The sequence below is a fragment of the Mirounga leonina genome, unplaced genomic scaffold (assembly GCF_011800145.1).
Source record: "Mirounga leonina isolate KUSES-001 unplaced genomic scaffold, KU_Mleo_1.0 Mir_115, whole genome shotgun sequence".
In the NCBI taxonomy this organism is placed as follows: domain Eukaryota; kingdom Metazoa; phylum Chordata; class Mammalia; order Carnivora; family Phocidae; genus Mirounga; species Mirounga leonina.
In genome coordinates, this window is record NW_023270268.1 from 62,906,572 (window position 1) to 62,924,128 (window position 17,557).

The window sequence follows — 17,557 nt, forward strand, 5'->3', positions numbered from 1 at the left end:
TAGGTAGTATGAGATTTTGCCCAAGCTTGTGCCGTGGTCTACACAAAGACCACAGCATATCTCTTCATCTATCACCCTGAAAACCCACAGTTCCTACATCCCATTTGCCTCCAATTTTAACGTCTCAACTTTCAGCCACGATTCATGACCACAATGTCACCTGACATTGCAGCTATCAATGGGATAGTAACCCCAAATTATGTTTGATTACTGGCTAGCAGAATGGAACAGAAGGGGGCTTCCTGGAGAAGGGGACAACTGTCACCATCTACTTAAACACTGCTTTGAATTTATTAGCAAATTGCCAGTTTATCACACAAAGAACAAGCTACAAAGCAAATTTCAATGAAACAGCATGATAGGCTACAGAAATACCATGAAGTAGCTACCAACAACCTGTTTCATTTGTTCTCACTGAAAAGGAACTTCAATAATTAAACTTTGAGCAATGGAGAAATGAGGAAGTCTATTTTTAACCAGAAAAAGATGACCCAAGACAACAGATTGGCTTTTTTTAAACATAAAAAGCTCTCAGAATATACATATATATATATATGTATGTATATATATATACACATATAGTTAAAAATCTAAACTATAATCAAAATAGAAATTTGTTGTCTATTTTTAAGTTTTTATTTAAATGCCAGTTAGTTAACATATAGTGTAATATTAGTCTCAGGTGTACAATATAGTGATTCAACCCTTCCATAAGAAATCTATTTTCTAATAAGAAACAAGAGTAAGTTCAAGAGAATATAGAAAATGGTTTCAACATTTTTTACAAAGAGGCAATCAGATAAAATGGGTGAATTCATGGAAAAGATTCTCACTTGAGTGTCTTATCATTTTAAGTACAAATAATGCTTTTCAGTTCTCCCTTTGGATTACATAAATCATAGGCCCAAAGGCACATGAGAATTCTCCCACTGCAAGACTCAGGACGAGACGTGAGTCAATGAAGACACATGAAGAGAAAATGAAGAAGTCATACCTTGAAATCGTATGTGGCGTCTGGGTTTTCGTCACAGGCAATGACTTCTGGTGCCATCCAGTAAGGGGTCCCGATGAAGGTATTTCTCCTGCCCACTGTTCGATCGAGCTGGGCACTGACACCAAAGTCCACTATTTAAGAGAAGACAAATGAATAAAGTCTATGATCCTTATATGGTGATAAAACGAATGTGCATTTTTTTTTTTACTGTGGCAAAATAAACATACCACAGAATTTATACTTTTAATCATTTTTAAGTCTACAGTTCTGTGTCATTGAATACATTCACATTGTTGTGCAACCATCACCACCATCTGACTCCAGAACGTTTTCATCTTCCCAATCTGAAACTCTGTACTCATTTAAACAATAACTCCCCATTCTCCCCTCTCCCCAGCCCCTGACAAGCACCATTCTACTTTCTGTCTCTATAAATGGGGACTACTACAGGTACCTCATATAAGCGGAGCCATACAGTATTTGTCTTTGTGTGACTGGTTTATTTCAATTAGCATAATGTCCTCAAGGGTCATCCATGTTGGAGCATGGGTCAGCATTTCCTAACTTTTTAAGGCTCAATAATATTCCATTGTATGTAAGTGCCATGTTGTGTTTATCCACTTATCTGTTGATGGCCAACTGGGTTGCTTCTTCCTTTTAGCTATTCTGAATGTCTATTTTTAAAGTGCATGTGTAAATGGATAAAGTGTACCAATGAGGAAAGTCCAAAATGTTGTATTTGGTTAAGCCAAGGGTCCGTAGGGGCCAAACACAGGTGTTAAATCAAAAGCCAGCTTGTTTACCATAAAAGATAATACTTAGGGGATACAAAGAAAGTGGTTAAGAGCCAAGTTTCTGGAGTCAGACTGCGTAAGTTTGCAACCCAATTCTGCCACTTACTAGTGATGTGACCTGGGGCTAGCAGATCAACTTCTTTAAGCTTCAGTTTCCAAATTTATAAAATGAGGGTGATGATATTTACATAGAGTTGCTGTGATGTAAGTGTTGTGTACAGGGCCTGACATAATATTCTCTCAACAAGTGACTGTTAATTAGTGATGAGTGACTATTCTGAGGAAAGATTATCTAGGCAGTCCGTACAAACATATGTATACACTTCCTTAAGTAATGTATGCTTTTGTTTTAAAAGGGAGTATTCATGGGGCACCTGGGTGGCTCAGTCATTAAGCGTCTGCCTTCGGCTCAGGTCGTGATCCCAGGGTCCTGGGATCGAGCCCCGCATCGGGCTCCCTGTTCCACAGGAAGCCTGCTTCTCCCTCTCCCACTCCCCCTACTTGTGTTTCCTCTCCTGCTGTCTCTCTCTCGGTCAAATAAATAAATAAAATCTTAAAAAAAAAAATAAAAGGGAATATTCATGAGATGAAAGTTTGGCCCCAAATGCTGAAAAAAAATGGAAATTATATATTTTAACAAAAAGGCAAGAGCAAATATTTGGGATATAAACATAGGACGTATTTCAATCTCTTTGGAAATAAACAATCATATGGCCAATAACTCCTTTCTAGATGACAAATTGCATATCCTAGGGATAGCTGTTGATTCGTGCTCTTACTCATAGACACCAAGCAGGTGGAGATTGTGGAGCATGTGGAGATTCTCTACCTTATCTGGACAGTCCCAGCACCAAGGAAAAGGGTTCCCTCACTGATAACTCCAGCAAATGGAAGTAGGATAACCAGCATGCATACAAAATTGAATACTGAACACCCCTTTTGTGCAGGTGCCCTAGGTAATAATGAAGTTGATGTAAATATAACTTAAAACATATGGAAACATAGCAGGGATTCTAAATATGTCTAACTGTGGATATTTTTCAGTAAAAAATGGGTCATTCTGTTATAGCAGCAACAAAGTCAACAAATGGTGAGATATAGGAAACCATTTCAAGGTCAGTCACTTCTAATCTAAAGGGGTTTTGCTTAAGAAAACCTCAATTATATCTATGTATTAAGCAAATGGTTCTGTCTGCCATGTTGTATACCAGTTCACTCCTCAGGTGCTTTTAGAAAATGTTTTGAAATAGACAAACATTTTTCTTTTCATTCTTTAGTACAATGACCTCCAAATTCGTAGTGACAAATTTACATTCACTAAAAACAAAATAAAACAACAACAACAAAACCAACCAGCTGTTGAAATAATCCTATCAATTCCTTCAAATCCTAGGCTCACTGGATTCTGTTCTTACCTAGTTTAACTTCGGCATTCTCAGTCAGCAAGACATTCTGCCCTTTAATATCTCGATGAATCACTTTATGCTGGTGCAGATGACTCAGCCCCTGGAGTAACAAAGAGTTGAGAAGGGTTAATGGGAACATAAGCCAAGATGTAAATAAATTATTTGGGTTGTCAATGATCCAAAAAAGATGCAAACTCACCCAGAGATACTTTTTTTTTTTTTTTTTTTGGTACTTTCACTAACATACTCAGGTCTTCCACATGTGTATAGTGCGGTTCTAAACTAGGCAATTGATCAATGGCAACTGACATACAGAAGCAGTCTTTGCAATGCATGCTGCTGTATTAAGTGAACTGCTTGCCTATCAGCTGTGATCTCATGGAGCACGGACCCATGAGGACAAGGATGTGGATCTGGCATGCACGAGTTTTAGCTAACAGTACTATGAAAAGTGAGGACTGCCTGCCTTTGCTAGTTTGTAAAAGGAATATCTATAGCCTCTGTACAGAAAACTAACCTGATTTAACTAAGTCCTCCACTTTTTTTTTAAAGCAATATTTGAATTCAAGAGTTAAAAGTTGCTCACTAAATTCTACTCCTGAAACCAATACTGCACTCTATGTTAACTCACTTGAATTTAAATAAAAACTTAGAAGAAAAAAAAAAAGTTAAAAGTTACATTATATCATATAATTTTAGTTAAGCACAATAAAATATTTTTTCAGACCAGACAAGAAATTTCCCTTTGCCTTTAGCCAACGTGGCTCACGTTAAAAAAAGAAAACAACAGTTTCTATTTCCTTTGTTGGCATCCGTAACTATCATCTTTAGTGCTTTATGATATTTGTGACTTTGTGTTCATTGTATGAAATAATTATTTGATGACATCCAAAACTGACTGTGTTCCATTTTTCTCTCTGGTTTATTTGTGGTGTGAGTTCTGAAATCTATGGACTTGCTCTAAGGTAGTGATACATTTCTCAAAGTATAACCTAAAAAAATCTCAAATTGGAGTCTTGAAGCAAATTATATTATGCTAACACTTGCTAATTAAGGTACTGTACCCTCAAGTATTGTCATTTTATTATTTATAATTTTCTGTACTTTTAATTTCCTCCATAATGAAAAAACCCTGGCATGGAAAGATGAAGTTGACACAAAAAGAAACAAAAATAATATCCAAATTCTTTTGTTGAAAAAACTCAGCATAAGAATCTGGATGCCCAAAAAAGATCCATGTGTATATTCAGGAAGATCAGTAAACACAAACCATGTGAGAAATTGAACCACTGGTTTGGGTTTTAAAAAAATTACCTTTCCTCTCTAGTCAGTTCAGCTCAAGGTAGACATCAAGCAGAGTAAAATGTATGGTTTTACAACATATTAACATCCCATGAATACTTAGAGGGACTAAAGATCCTCACACTCCTTCACTAGCAAAGCAGTTGGAAGCAGGTACCAGAACACATAAGTGAGCCAAACATTGTAGTTAATGATATCGTATGATGCGTGGAAGGTTATCTCTGAAACTTCTTGTGATTGAATGTCCCTTCCCATGAGTCACCTTATCTCAAATGCCAGTATCTTTTGGGAAAATGTATTGGAAGAAAGAAGAAAACACTGTTTTCACACATTCTAATCAGGTACTGAGAGAGTCATCAGGTGAAACATCCTGCTGCTTTCAGAACCCTGGAGAGCCCATGGCTGACCCCCAGGGTTCCCCATCCAAGGTTCCCCAGCAGAGCAGAAAGGTATATTGCAGAACCAGCCCTGGAGGCCCAACGTATTCTTGGCCCCACTGGGTCGTCTGGATGCCTAAATAACCCTTTGTGCTTTCTCTAAATGAGTGAAATTCTAAGTCAGAAATTCAAATGAAGTTTACACAAAAGCACCTCAACACTCAAAAATAAATGTCAGATGTGAAGGAAAGGAGCAACCATACCTCCTTGTTTCCTGCTCAAATTTTGTCTTGTGTTCTGTATCAGAAATCTTTTTGCCCACCCCAAGCCATGGATGTTTTATCCGATGTTTGCTCTTAAGAGCTTTATTTTTTGCATCTTTTACATTTATATCTCTTATCCAGCTGGAATTAATTTTTGGATATGGTATAAAGCAGGTATCAAGTTTCATATTTTCCCATGACTCTTCAATTGACCAAGCACTATTTACTGATAAAAGCACCCTTTCCCCATGCCCTGCAGTGCTCCTTTTGCTATAAATCAGGTGTCCAGATGAAGTGGGTCTGTTTCTGGACTCGATTCTGTTCCCCTGGCCATTTGTCTATCTTGTGACAATTCCACTCTGTCTTATTTACTTAGTAGCTTTATAATAAGTCTCAATAATTGGCAGCATAAATCGTCCAGCTGTATTCTTCTTCTTCAAGATTGCCTTGGCTATTCTTGGCCCTTTGCATTTCCATATAATGTTTGAAAACTCAGCTTGTCAATATCCACAGCTATACCTAGAGGGATTTTGATGGGGAGTTCAATGAAACCATGGATCAAACCAGGGAGAAATCACATCTTTACAATAGTAAGTATTCTTATCTGTGAAATGGTATACACCTCCATTTATTAAGGTCTCCTTTAATTTCTCTCAGTAATATTTTGTAGTTTTCAGTGTCGAAGTCATTCACATCTTTCTGTAAGTTTATTTCTAAGTATTTTACTTTTATGCTATTATAAATGTTATTTTTAAAGTTCACTTTCTGTTCGTTGTTGTTTTTTTTGCCTTACGTGGTTTGAATATTTTTAATGTCTTTCATCCACCCATCTATCCATCCCTCCATCCATTCACAGCACATAATCTGTCTCTCAAAAGTGTATCTTGGACACATCATGAAAATAGTTTTAACTTATTCCCTCAGGTTAAGAAGGCAGAGCGTATAAATAGATTGCCACGCACATCTAGTAAGAATGCTCAGTGAACACACAATAGCCTCCATATCAGTAGCAAGAGATAATTAAACTAGTCTGACTGAACTAAAATATGACCAATTACCTTCTTCTCCCTGAACTGAGCTCAGTAAATATGACACTATTGTCCAGATTGCCTGACTGAGATCAGTAGGCAAAACTGGGCAAACAGACTTAGTCTCATCCAGCTATTCTGATCAATTTAACTGACAAAGTCTTAAAGAATTTTTTTTTTAAATTTAAAATCAGTTAAACTAGGTTCTATATGCTAAAATGGTAAATGTCACTCAACCCTTAAACTCGTCATAAACTTTCACAAATGGAAAATTCAAATGAGTAATCAAAATACCTCTAAAAAATTCATTTCCTAAGTGAAACCTTATCTCTATGCTCTAAAATCAGATTTCTAATTGGAAATATCGTGGGAAATGAATCCCTTGTTAAGGGAAGTCACCCAGTGTTAGCCCTCCAAATGAGAGCGCACATGGCCTGTTCAGAATGGCTCTCACCTTCATGCGAGCAGACCCCAAAACTACCACTACCACCATCACTGTTAGAATAATGCTTTACAAACATCTGCAATACTTTTGTGAATGTCAGTGGAAAGTTCAACACCTCCCAAGATACTCCGTGTTGTCACTTACTCGTAAGATCTCCCTGCAGATGTATGCGATCCACTCCTCCTTCAAGGTGTTACCTTTTGTGTTCTTGATCAGGTCAGTGACAGAGCCAGCACCACAAAACTCCATCACCAACTGGCAAAGGAAGCAAACATGCCATTATTATAATTATACTTCACAGCTTTTGCTGGGCTGAGTTAAGAAAGCATAAGTCATTCCAGTTGGCTGTTTTAGAATACCACTCCTGTAAAGAAGAAGTGATCATAAGACAGTGTAGAAAACATAAACTCATATCTTAATTTCTTTCCAAAGTGATGGAAAAGAAAGATGATTTTTTTTTAAAGATTTTATTTATTTATTTGACAGAGAAAGACACAGCGAGAGAGGGAACACAAACGAGACAGGGAACACAAACGGGGAGTGGGAGAGGGAGAAGCAGACTCCCTGCCGAACAGGGAGCCCGATGCTGGACTTGATCCCGGGACTCCAGGATCATGACCTGAGCCGAAGGCAGTCGCTTAACCAACTGAGCCACCCAGGCGCCCCAAAGAAAGATGATTTTTAATTTTCCAACCTGAAAGTTATAATTGGAAATTGAGGGAAATCCCCATATTCTAAGTACTTTTAAAAATGAGGGCAGCTAGGTGGTTCAGATGTAGTTGAGAATATCTCTGTGTTTTTATCCAGCAATTGATCTTACCTTTCCTACAAAAGTGGATCATTCCCCTGTCTGAAAGAACTATGGTTTTCTAGGCAATCTGACACTAGGACAATAAAGTATACACTGTTCATGCTATTGGTTTGTAAGTGGCACTGTAAGCTGTCAGAGTGGGGACTATCTGTTTTTAATTAACTTTCAGCAAATGTTCCCAGGAGGTTAGACACATCAAATAAATTCAATAAACAATAAGCCTTAATTTAGCACCTTTCATCCAAAAAGCTTCAAGTTCTCTATAAATATAAACTCATTACAGCACTCACCAACTTTATCAAATAGGCAGAACATAATCTTCTCCCTTATTTAATGGAGAAATAGAGACTAGAAGAGGAAAAGCAATTCATCTGATTTTACATCCATATTCTAGGTTTAGGAAACACATCCATTTCTTTACTTTCTCCCTTTTCTTCAAAAAAAAAGAAAGAAAGAAAGAAAGAAAGGTCTTCAACAAATGGCATCTTATTATTAAATACTTACATTTTTTTGTAATTATATGAAAAGAATTCAGAATAACTAGCAATCAATCTCTGAGTAGACACTAGAAACAAAACTCAAACGGACCCATTATAAAATCACATTGATGGTTTTGACTTTGTTCCAAATGTACATTTTTAACATCAACACCATGTATGCCTCAAAGAAACTCAGGAAAACTCCTGACATGAGTTTCATGAACAAGTGTCCAATGCCTTTGCTGACTGGCCTTACGATTGCACAAAGGGTAGGGAAACCCTACCATCTTCTCCAGAGTACCCGTAGAAGTAAAGAGACCTCTCAGGAGGTTTTGTAAGGAAATTTGAGAAGTGCCACAATAGACCCCATTGAAATGCATAAGAGTTGTAAAATTATCATACGTGATAGTCAGGAAGCTATCAAAGAACATATATGGGTCATGTTAGAAAGAACTCGAGAGTCAACTTGAAGAGGTTCTCACTGGCCAAAGATGGAAGGATTTGAGCATCAATAGGAGTAAGAACTGCTATGGCTTGAAACACATTAAACTTACCTAAATGCATTAACAAACAGCCCTCAAAAAGAATATAACAGGCATTGGCTTACTTTGAGACTGGTAAATAGAGGGAAAGAATCAAGAATTTACACTACATTCTTAGACAAGTTTTAGCACTGGATAGTTAAGTAATTAAAAGGGGCAGATCTTCTCTTTATAAAATGCAGTCATTCCATGTAATAAATGAAGAGGACATAATAGAATTAAAATATCACTATTTCATAGTCCCTGACAAACTAATGAATTTAAGCACTGATTATCAATGGCTGCTAACATAAAAAACATAAGAAGTGACCAGACAGTATTTGCCTCTCAATTAGAATAAGAACATCACCTAAGAAGTAGCCTTGCTAAAAACAAACAAACAACAAAAAACAAAAGAACCCTAGACTCTGATCAAGCGTCTAGTTCCAACTACCAGATTACAGAAAATTCAGAGGACTGAGGAACACGTTAACTAATGGGGATACATCGAGAAAACCTAGAACAGGAAACTCCACAGGGCAAATGACCCACTTGCTTCAACAAATAAATTGCAAGAAGGAAAAAAGGAGATGGGGGGGATATCTATAGACTTAAAAACATTAAAAAGATATACCAACAATTTGCAAGGGATGCAACTTATCTGGATATGAGTTTTTTCCCCAAAGCTCTTAAAATTTTTGAGGCAATTAAAGCTTTGAATACAGACTAGATATTTGATGATACTAAGGAAATATGAGGGTTTTTAAAAGTGTGATAATGGTACTGTAGTTATGTAAAAAAATTCTTATCTCTTAGTGAAACATGCTGAATGACTATGAATAAAATGATATGATGGTCTTTTCTATAAATGACGCCGGGACAACTGGATATCCACATGTAAAAGAATAATGTTGAACCCTGACCTCACACCATACAAAAAATTATCTCAAAATGGATCAGAGACCTAAATATAAGAGCTAAAACTATAAAACTCTGAGGAGAGAACATTGGGGGAAATCTCCATGACCTTGGACTTGGCAATGGTTGCTTAGCTATGACAATTAAAGCACAGGCAACAAAAGAAAAAACAGATAAGGTGGGTTACATTAAAATTAAAAACCTCTGTGCCTCAAAGGATACAACTGGGAGAGTGAAAAGAAAACCAACTGAATGGGAAAAGTATTTGTAAATCATATATCCAATAAGAGTCTAGTATCCAGAATATATAAAGGACACTTAGAGATCAACAACAAACATATAAATAACATAATTTAAAAATGGGCAAAAGACTTGAATAGACATTTCTCCAAAGAAGATACACAAATAACCAACAATCACATGGACTGATGCCTAACATCAATAGTCATTAGGAAGAGTACAAATCAATGGGGTAACCAGGTGATGGGTATTAAGGAGGGCACGTGATGTGATGAGCACTGGGTGTTATAGGCAACTGATAAATTATTGAACACTACATCTGAAACTAATGATGTACCATATGTTGGCTAATTGAATTTAAATTAAAAAAAGGAAAGTGTAAATCAAAATTACAGTAAGGTACCACTTTATACCCACTAGGATAGTTATAATTTTTTTTTTAAGGCAGAAAATAACAAATGTTGGCAAGGATGTGGAGAAATTGGAACCCTCGTATACTGCTGGGGGGAATGTAAAATGTTGCAGTCACACAGAGTTCGATGGTTCCACAACAAGTTGACATAGAATTGCATTATGACCTAACAATTCCACTTGTAGGCATATACTCAAAAGAATTGAAAACAAGTATTCAAACAAAAACTTGCATCCAAATGTTCAAAGCACCACTATTCACAATAGACAAAAGGTGGAAGTAACCAAAATGTCCACTATCAGATGAATAAACAGAATGTGGTGTAGCCATATAACAGAGTATTATTCTGCTATGGAAAGGAATGACGTACTGACGCCTGACACAACTCGGTTGAATCTTGAAAACATTATACTCACTGAAAGAAGGACCAAAAAGGCTATGTATTGTATAAATCCATTTTTATGAAATATAAAGCAGATGGGTGGCTGCCAAGCACTAGGGGGAGGGAGGAATGGTGCTGAATGGGTGCAGAGTTTCCTTTTGGGGTGATGAAAAATTCTGTAACTAGATAGTGGTAACAGTAGCACAATACTATGTACCTAAAGCCACTGAATGACATATTTTTAAATGGTTAATATGCTAAATGTTATGTTATATATATTTTATCAGAATTTAGAAAAAGTGAGAGGATGAGTAGAAGGGAAGAAGTGGGTGAGCATGTGTTTGGGGCAGGATTGGTCAATGATGAATGGTTGCTGGGGCTAGTGTGGGGCACATGGGTGTCCATTATATTGTTCTCTTTACTATTGTGTATTTGGGGGATTCTCTATAACACAGAGTTAAAGAAAATCCCATTATGTAGCAAACCATGGTTCAATGGCAGCCGGGCAGACCAAAGGAACATCCTTGGGTGGAAAGAAAATATTTTCTCAAGTGAGCAAAATATGCTTGTGCCCCTTCTATATCCCATTTTGAAGAACACAGTGACCAGACCTCCTAGGAATGCCTCCATTGCTCCTCTATCAGCTGGAGAATATGTCCCACCACTGAGCTCTATTAGGCCACGTAATTATAGTTCCCAAGGAAAGCAGTGGAAGCCCAGTGGCTCCAGTCTTTTAAAATTAGATTGGACAAAATACTTTCAAATATTCAGTAGGAAACAATCCTGCTCTAGACAGGCACTAATGTCAGTGATTTCTATAATTTGCTTCTCTATTCAGCTCCAGCTGAAGGCTGCTAAATTCTTTTCATCTCACTACGGAATGAAATGATTGTTAAATTATGTAATGGGATTTAAAAAAAAAAGAGAGAGAGAGAGAGAAAGAGAAAAGAAGAAACCAGCATTTGCTAGCAACTGGTTCCTGCGGCCGCATAGCAACACTGATAATTACCGCCACCATGCAGCAGGGACCCTCCCTCACCACAAGTAACCTCAACACATTAATAAACAGAAACAGGGCTCAACATGCCAAGCCCAGCAGCGGTAAGTCAATAACTTCCCATCTCACAAGGAAGAAATATTGGATCATTAATATTCTCCCCAAAAGAAAGTTCTCAAAGAGTTGACACTGGGCCAACAATACTTGCTCACATTTACTGAGAATTTGCCATGTGCCAGGCACTGGGCTCGGTGATTTGCAACTACTGTTTCATTAATTCTCCTTCCCCTCAATTCCCTTTTCCTTATTTATTTGAAAATGAAGCTTAGTTATGGTCTGCAGCCTTTTCCAGAGTCTATGTAGTCATTAAGTAAGTAGAGTGGGGTTGAAAGCGTGGTGCTCTCTCAAGTACTAGCTATGTGACCTTGGGCATGCATGTTCTCTAACCACCCTAGGCTCAGCACCCCACCACCAGCACTATAAAATGCAAAATAAAATAAAATAAAATAAAATAAAATGTTTGATGAGAACATTAAGTGTGTCCATGAGTGTAAAACTCCTAGCAGCCCCAAATCTTAAACTATATTTATTACTTTTTATCTATTGCTCTGTTTGCACTTAAAAAAAAAAAAAAAAGCAAGGAGAAGAGTTTCCAACTTGAAAGAGGGTGTCAATAGCTTCCCAAGATCCACTTCACTTGGATGGTGAAGAAATGGCTGACGGGTGCTTATATATTTTTTTAAAGGTTTTATTTATTTATTTGGCAGAGAGAGACATAGTGACAGAGGGAACACAAGCAGGGGGAGTGGGAGAGGGAGAAGCAGGCTTCCCGCCAAGCAGGGAGCCCGATGCGGGTCTCGATCCCAGGACCTTGGGATCATGACCTGAGCTGAAGGCAGACGCTTAACGACTGAGCCACCCAGGCGCCCCCGACAGGTGCTTATGAAGGGCATTGCCACATGTGTTTCTAAAACCCCTATTAATAAAAGAGCACAAAGGATACATATCCTTTTTTCAGGCTTGTATCTCATGGCAAGAAGAAACAGTGGTGCATTCCAGGACGTTGAATCTTTTTATTTGGAAGGCTGAAGAGGTGGAGGGAGAGGTTTAGAAGGAATGGTACATTTGAAATGCTCACTCAACACCACCTAAACAACTGGGTCAGAAAACAGGGTACACCTACGTGTAACTTAGGAAGACAGAAGGACGGCTGGGTTGAAGGTGAGGACAGAACCAAGCTCATGCAGGCCAGGGGTTGGACCTAGACTTAGAACTGGAACCGTTCCACTGAGGAGATATTTAAGAAACAACACAGTAGGGGCACCTGGGTGGCTGAGTCAGTTAAGTGTCATGATCCCAGGGTCCTGGGATGAGGCCCTGCTGCAGGCTCTCTGCTCAGAGGGGAGCCTGCTCCTCCCTCTCCCTCTGCCCCTTCCCCTGCTCGTTCTCTCTCTCTCTCAAATAAATAAAATCTTTAAAAAAGAGAGAGAGAGAAAGAAACAGCACAGTGTAGTGCAACCCAATTAAGAGGGAAAGGGTTGCTTGGACATGGTAGTCATTTCTATCTAAATTAAAGAGGTTAACTTTTAAAAACAAAGAGTTCCAGCATATGTCACAACTTACGTGGTTGTTCATCATGTATTTTTGTCAGTTGTCTTCTACTTCTGGCCAGCAAGATGTTTTTTCTTAGAAGTTGTGGGGGCAGGGGGCAATATTTAAGTGAAAGTTCTTTGGTCTCAGCTGGGCCCAGAGGGAATTTCAGAAGCACTGTTTGAGCCAGCCCTAAGCTCACCTCCTCATCACGTCCTCATCGGGAGGCGCCTTCAGGATGGAGTCACCTGCCGTGGTCACTTCTAACCTGAGCTTTCCAACCCCAATCACCTCTGAAGGAATTTTAAAAAGGTTTATCCTTAAAGCCAGCTTAAGAAGCTTAGGATGATTTCTGGGGTCCCTACAGTATTCGTTTATCTGCTAGTTAACTGGTTTTAAGTTCCTGTAACAAGAAACAGGGATTTATGATATTTTAAAACTGCAGGCGCTGGCCAAAAATACCTTGATTTGTTCCCCCCAAATGTCAAGAGTCAGTCACCCACAGGAATAACTGACTACTAACAGATCCCTTCTCTTTTCTAGTAAAAGGAGGGGCAAGACACAGGGGAGAGGAAGAGGAGGGAGCAGGAGGCCGAAGGTGCAAAGGTCTGTCTAAAATGAGAGAAGTTTGAACCCAGCAGTTGAAGGGGCACTCTAAGAAAAGGGTAGGAAAGATAACCATCCAAGAATTCACAGCTCTGCAGAGGATCAGCCTATTGACCTTGAAGGTCCAGAAACATCAGCAAGGCACAGGATATTTTTATCATGTGTGGCCAGGAATAGCCACAGATCTCATCTGCATGATTTATGAAGGTGTAAACAAAACCAGTACTTTGTTACAGAATGCTGTCTCACTTGCCAGAGGTAGTATAAAGACCCACAGTATCAAATAAATGCGTAGGTAAGTACAGAAATTGGTAGGCATACATTTGAACACATTTATCACTTAAATCAACGTATGTAAAGGCAAGGTAAAACTGTTGGGAATTTCAAATTTGAAAAAGCAACCTAAACAGTCCTTTGCATTCATTTTTAAACTAGCATGTATTTGAAAAAAAAAATTCCTTTGGCGTCTACATCATATTTTTAGACTTGAAAAAAAGTGCTTGAACTATAAATTCTAATTTTCCAAAGGTAAAAAATTGAGTCCCAAGGACGTGAAGTGTCCCAAACTTTGTTGATATAGTTTCTGGATAACGAACAACTTTATACCTTGAGAATGACAATGGCAGTTTGAATATACGGAGCCAACTGGTATTTTTAGCCACAAGAAGCCACTAGAAAGGCTCAACAGTCAGTGGTCACCATGTCTAAGGAGAGAGAGTCTGAGTCAGCATGCAGCATTCAAGGAATGAGGGAAGTTAGTTGCATCTTGTATTTGATTTCTGGTGCTCAAATTTCTCAGTATGTATGCAAGGTCTGCTGGAGAATTTTTCCTGTTAGGAGTAAATCATCACATGTCCATTCTGGCCAGGGACCCGCTCACAGAAACTAACCTTCTTAAGGCTGTAAGAAATGTTCGACTCTGCTCGTCAGAATGTTACACCCAAAGAGAAGAATGTGGGGAGGGGATGGGAAAGCAAGCTTTCAGACGAGTAAAAATAGGACAAGAAAATAAAATACTAGCCTTAGAGGATTTATGATTAAACAACTTGATAGTTGAGGATTTTGAGAAGCACAACTTAAATGGAACACAGACTTTAGCTCAGAATTCATCTAGAAAAGGAATTGGAGGTTTGTGTAGCCCAATAGCAGAATAACTTTGGGCACACAGAAGTCTTCCTTCTGCTAAGGTGAAAAGCAGTCTAAGCACAATTCAAATGAAATTCACTGCAATCAAAGAAGAAACCATTTGTACATTCTTGGCAGAGTCACCCATCAATTCATAAAAACGGCTCTTTTAAAGCTGAACTCAGGCCCTATTGCAATGTATTAAATTAGGAATGGCTTTCACTCTGTACCTAAGTAGCATATCCTGTCTCTATAGGTCATGCGATAGGGCAGCTCTGATTCTGGGAGCCTGTTTACAATCACTCCTCCTAATATTTTAGGCATGCCTTCTCTAATTACCAAAGTTAGCCTTTCAAAAATTTCTGTTCACAGATAATAAGATTCAGTCACTTTTTCAGACAAATGACCTAGGTTCTACATATATGAAGAAGGGAGTTCTTTAGTTACATAAGTGACAAATACTGATCAAGACAGGGAAAAAAAAAAGGAAAGAAAAGAAAAAGAAAGTCTCATTTCTGACACATAGAACTCAAAAAAGAGAAACTTTAAATTGTTCAAAAGAGTCAGCTACAGGTGGCTTGAATTTTTAATAATGCTATCTGCAGCACCTCATATTTAAGTCTTAAAACAACCAAAAATGCAAGCGGGCCTGATCTTTTGTCAGACAAGATGCCACAGCAAATGTAAACTATATTCGACCTAGGTTTGGGGAGTGTGGCCAAGATCACTGTAGATTCCAGAAAAGTTCTCTCATGGGTACACCTCAGTATCTCATTCCCAGATGATATTATGCAGGAGCTGGACAAGTAACGTCAATGCATGAAGTTGAGCGTGTGTGGAAACCAACAGGGAGCGCCGGGACCTCTGGTCCAAACTGGAGTGGGCATATGCTCTCCAAACAGCTATCACATCCTGCTGCTACTGGGGATTTCAGGCCCAGCATTTCCATATCATCCTGTTTTTCAAAACTTTTCAAGGAATCCAGACTTTTGTGTGAAACTATTTGATTTTTTTCTAATGTTGGCATAATTAAAACACCACCGCTTATGTGAAGCAAACTAAATACATTCACCTGGACAGTATTTAGCCTCTGGGCTGCCAGTTTGAAAACCCAGATCTACTCTAACATTGCTTTTTTTTTTTTTTTAGATTTTTATTTATTTGAGAGAGAGAGAGAGAAAATGAGCAGGGGGAGGGGGCAGAGGCAGAGGGAGAAGCAGGCTCCCCGTTGAGCAGAGAGCCTGACGTGGGGCTCGCTCTGAGGACTCTGGGATCATGATCTGAGCCGAAGGCAGACGCTTAACCGAATGAGCCACCCAGGTGCCCCTACCTTTTTTTTTTTCTTTAAGTTACCATTTTTATGAGGAAGAAACCAAATGTCAGAGATGCTGCCTCTGCCAATACTAGAACCCAGGTCTCTGGATTCCAGGTCGGGTTTCAGCCCATTGCTACAATGTTTGTCCCCAAAGTGCATACCCCATAATTTGTTAACTCTTACCTCTGCGAGGCTACACTGTTGCAATCTAAGGAATGGCTTATAGGGGCCTTGCAGTACAGTAATCTGCTGTCTTATAACCACCCTGCATTTCCAAAGCTAGTCAAAAATTTATTGTTTTTGTAAGATATTCTAGTCCTGTGATGGTGGTGGTATCAGAAGAGACAGCAAGATATGTGTGATTTCGCTTTCCAATGTCAGAGAAATTGGTGTGCCTAGTGGATGCTTCTTGTCCCTCACTCCCAGTGCCTGAATGGTATGCAGCAGAACGGAGAGCTGCTCCCCAGCGAGGCGAGGCGGAATGAGGTGGCAATGTCGTGTGACAGAGCTGCTTGTTTCCAAGAGATCAGAATCTTTATTGAAAGAGCTCCCTTTTTTGATTTCCGGTTCTGGACCTCAGCAGTTGATAAAGTAGAATTACTTAGCCATTATCAGAAGTCGTTGTATTTCCGCAAAGAGATGGTACTAAACAAGTTTATCTCTACAACAAGACGATAGAATTCGCACAGATTATAATTCAATCAGACACCTAAAACAGCACACGTATTGGCTGGTAGGCTATGTGCAAAACGTCCAGTCACAACAAAAGAAATAACTGGGGAATATCTCATGTAGTCCGAACAGTGGGAATGAATGTTAGCAAGCGCTGCTTTGGGTGGCTACAGGTTATGTCTCTATATAATTCACAATAACATTTTTATATACGTGTAATCTTAACAGGATGCCATTAGTCCAAAGAGTCAACTATCTGTGACCTTTGCAATTGTTTGCTAAAACATTCCTGGAAGGTTTAATGTACTCTTCAAAGCATATTTCCTAGACTTCGCATCAGTCTTATTAGTAACTAACTGGTCCTGCTACCCTCTTTGAAAACTGGGGAACTGAGGAATGAAGAAGGTTAAAGGTGAAGTCAAACTAATTGAAACCCAAAGCCTCAATCCTATTTAGAATACCAAATTTTGGTATTAGAACTATTTCTCACAAATTAAAAAAAAAAGAGTGTAGAACTCAGGAGCTCGATTCTAGCATCGGTCAGCCTGGGGTTGGCTAACACACTGGCTTTATCCCCCACCAGCTGGGAGACCCTGGGCAGATTTCTTAACTTCTCTGAGCCAAATTTCCTTATCTGTAAAGTGGGATAATGATAATATCCAATTTGTAGAGTGGTTGTAAAGATCTAATGAAATACTATGACAAGGCAAAAAAACAAACAAACAAACAAACAAAAAAACCCCCCCACAATACTTGGCATGTGATAAGCAAGCAATAAGTATCACTTTTTATTGTTATTATTAACAGGGAATGGCTCAAATTCAGTGAGTCAGAGGCCTTGGAATAACTACACACTATCATATTCTATAATCAAGTTCCC

The 17,557-nt window shown here is 38.6% G+C and overlaps 1 protein-coding gene across 9 annotated transcripts in view; it reads right to left on the minus strand.

Moving 5' to 3' along the window:
- The window catches only part of TNIK (TRAF2 and NCK interacting kinase), a 384,684-nt gene that overhangs the window by 115,795 nt on the left and 251,332 nt on the right, over positions 1–17,557 (minus strand). For all 9 annotated transcript variants that reach the window (XM_034998906.1, XM_034998896.1, XM_034998868.1 and 6 more), the window contains exons 5-7: positions 6,754–6,864; positions 3,204–3,294; positions 995–1,125 (exon numbers count right to left, since the gene is read on the minus strand). In XM_034998906.1, coding sequence (XP_034854797.1) covers positions 995–1,125; positions 3,204–3,294; positions 6,754–6,864 — 333 coding nt within the window. The remainder of the gene's footprint in view (positions 1–994; positions 1,126–3,203; positions 3,295–6,753; positions 6,865–17,557) is intronic.